The 2,852-nt window shown below is 38.2% G+C and overlaps 1 protein-coding gene across 1 annotated transcript; it reads right to left on the bottom strand.

Annotated features, from left to right (window-relative positions):
• Positions 1-1,347: 1,347 nt before the first annotated feature.
• Positions 1,348-1,942, bottom strand: LOC116217769 (chromodomain-helicase-DNA-binding protein 1-like; the record flags this gene model as incomplete). The annotated part of the gene is made up of 2 exons (XM_031557702.1): positions 1,348-1,583; positions 1,754-1,942. Coding segments are annotated over 2 exons (388 nt in total), but the record flags the coding sequence as incomplete, so codon positions are not given.
• Positions 1,943-2,852: the final 910 nt, after the last annotated feature.

Below are 2,852 nucleotides of genomic sequence, written 5' to 3'. Positions count from 1 at the left end.
TCATTGCTCACCTCAGGTGATTAATCAGAGGTTCAGGCCATGATTCAGTAGCCCCATACAATTGCTAATTCATAACAATGTAGAACAGTGAGAACTAAAAGCAAACTAGAAACTCCTTCCTCTCCCTCTCTGAGGGGCACAGGGGGTAAGGAATGGTATTTTGGACTGACTATAATCCATCTCTACTGCTACTTCTCACATTCTTTCCCTTCTCCAGCATGGGGATCATCCTATGGGATACAGCCCTTCTTCATGAACTGCTCTGATGCGGACTTCCACAGGCTGCTGTTCTTCAAGAACGGCTCCAGTATGGAGCTTCTCCACAGGATACAGTCCTTCAGGAGCACGCTGCTCCAGCATAGGTCCCCCATGGGCTGCAGCTTCCTTTAGGGTATATCCACCTGATGCGGCGTGGGGTCCTCCATGGAGTGCAGTGTGGATATCTGCTCCATGGGCTGCAGAGGAACAACTTATTTCTCCGTAGGCCACAAGAGAATCTCTGCCTGGAGCACCTCCTCCCCCTTCTTCTTCACTGACCTTGGTGTCCACAGGGTTGTTTCTCACATTTTCTCACACCTCTCAGTTGCTGTGCAGCATTTTTTATCCTTTCTTAAATATGTTATCACAGAGGCACAACTAGCATTGCTAACTGGCTCAGCTTTGGCCAAGTGGTGGATCCCTTTTGGAGTCAGCTCAAACTGGCTCTTATCTGACTTCTGGGAGGATCTGGTCTCTTCTCAGAAGCTACTTCTGCAGCCCCCCTGCTGCTACCAGAACTTTGCCACATAAACCCAATACAAGTACAAAGATTAGTTAATTTTTAAAGGTTAAGAAAACACACACACACACACACACACACACAGGAAAAAAGCAACCACAAACAATCACAAAATGTTTATGACTTCTATTTTCTTTCATTTTGGTTGCTTGAGGGCATGCAGAGAACAGTGCTTGATTACAAAAAAAGCTTAAAGATTCTGCAGATAACTTTCTGCTATAACATGGACTGTTGGTATACCAATGCCAGTATAAAGGAAAATGCATGTGACTAAGTTCACTGTTTATTTAACTGCTTTATTTTGATCTGGGTTTACAATAGGACGTAGTTTGAAAAAGTCTGTATTTTCAGATTAAGTAAATTTATTTCCATTTTATTTTGGTCATATTTCAAGTCAGATACATCTCATTTAGTACTGATCTATTATTCAGTTCTAGCTAAGAAATAAAAATCAACTCACTTACCTGTAAAACCCAGGGATAAATTCTTAATAAAGAAATTGTTTATTAATATTAAATATATAATACATAATTCTATTAACATACTTTAGTAAGAACTAGTAAATTGGCAGAACAGTAGAACGACTACATGATGTAAACCACAACCTTATAAGAAGAAATTAAAAACCAAAAGTGGCATTACCTGTAAAGCCTCCTGTTTATTATAGAATTCATTATCATCCGGTGGTTTAATAAGGTAACAATGGTTACAACACTTCTTCAGTTCCATCATGATGTTCAAAAATCCTGAAGTACTGCCTTTAGAACCTTTGCTCAGAGCTTTATAATTCCTGGTTAAAATCCACCTATGATATAGAATGTGCAGTAGAAATAATTCTTAACATTTGTCATGTTTCCACAAATGATAAGCTCTCAAACTATCAGTTCAAATTGCATTATGAGAACTATTACGCTTCAATACTTTTCATATAGACATCCAATTAAAATAGCTGAATTTTCAAGTGTCATTTCTTACTTGTAATATTGCTTCTGCAATGCACTCATTTCCATCCTTAAAATTTGTTCAACCTTAGCAGGTAAAGACTTTTCTACATCTTTTTTAACTCTTCTGAGTAGAAATGGTTCAAGTTCTTTGTGAAGACTTGCATAACCGAACTCTCTCCCTTTCCCATGCTCCTCTTCAAAATCCTCCCAGGAAGAAAACCTTCAACATAAGAAAAAATAAAGGTAAAATAGCAACATCATGTGAACAACCTGAAGAAGCAACAGCCAAGAGGAAACAGAACACACAAAGCCCATAAATACAACACATGCACACAAACGTATGTGGACTCCTTCCCTGCTCTCCTCTGTTTCATTTAATACGCTTCTGAATTTCTACATCCCAAGAAATTCTAAAAGATTTGTCTGCAAATAGTAGAATGGAAATTTCCAAGCACTTCCACAAAATGTAAGTTACAAATAAGCTATTGAATAATTTCTCCAGTGAAAACCCCTGCATTTTACTTTTCTGCATGAAAACGCGGGTAGAAAGTTACAGAAATCCCATTACTGTATTTCTTGAGAGCAGCATGAAAAAAACAAAACAAACAGTTGCATAGTTGGAGGAAGCGCAAGAGAACAGACCATTTTACATACTTTTTGCAGCTTATATGGACTAGCTGAAATTTGATTATCCTCTGATATGTGCTAACAAACTAAGCAAATGGACTGTGAGGTTCTGAAGTCAATGAAATTGCATAGTTCCAAAACTAACTGGAGCTACAGTGCTTTGTATTTTGAAGATATCTGAAAAGAACATGTACTCTCATTTATCCAAGATATAAACATAAATCAGTACAGAATAGTATCAATACAATAAAATCTGTTGTATGCAAAACAAAGGCAAATTGGCTGTCTAATTGAACTACTGCATATCAGGCATCATGGTACAAACTTGCTTTCATTCAGCATCTCTGCCTTCTCAGCATCCCCCGTTACGAGGACCCCCCCCCTCACCTTAGTAAGGGGCCCACATTCTCTCTAGTTTTCCTTTGCTATTAACATACTTGAAGAAGCCTTTTTATTATCCTGTATCACTTTAGCCTAGATTCAATTCCAGATGGGCTTTAGTC

Source organism: Meleagris gallopavo, unplaced genomic scaffold (assembly GCF_000146605.3).
Source record: "Meleagris gallopavo isolate NT-WF06-2002-E0010 breed Aviagen turkey brand Nicholas breeding stock unplaced genomic scaffold, Turkey_5.1 ChrUn_random_7180001949643, whole genome shotgun sequence".
Lineage (NCBI taxonomy): Eukaryota > Metazoa > Chordata > Aves > Galliformes > Phasianidae > Meleagris > Meleagris gallopavo.
Note: the sequence above shows the minus strand (reverse complement) of the source record. Positions and strands in the feature narration are given on the sequence as shown.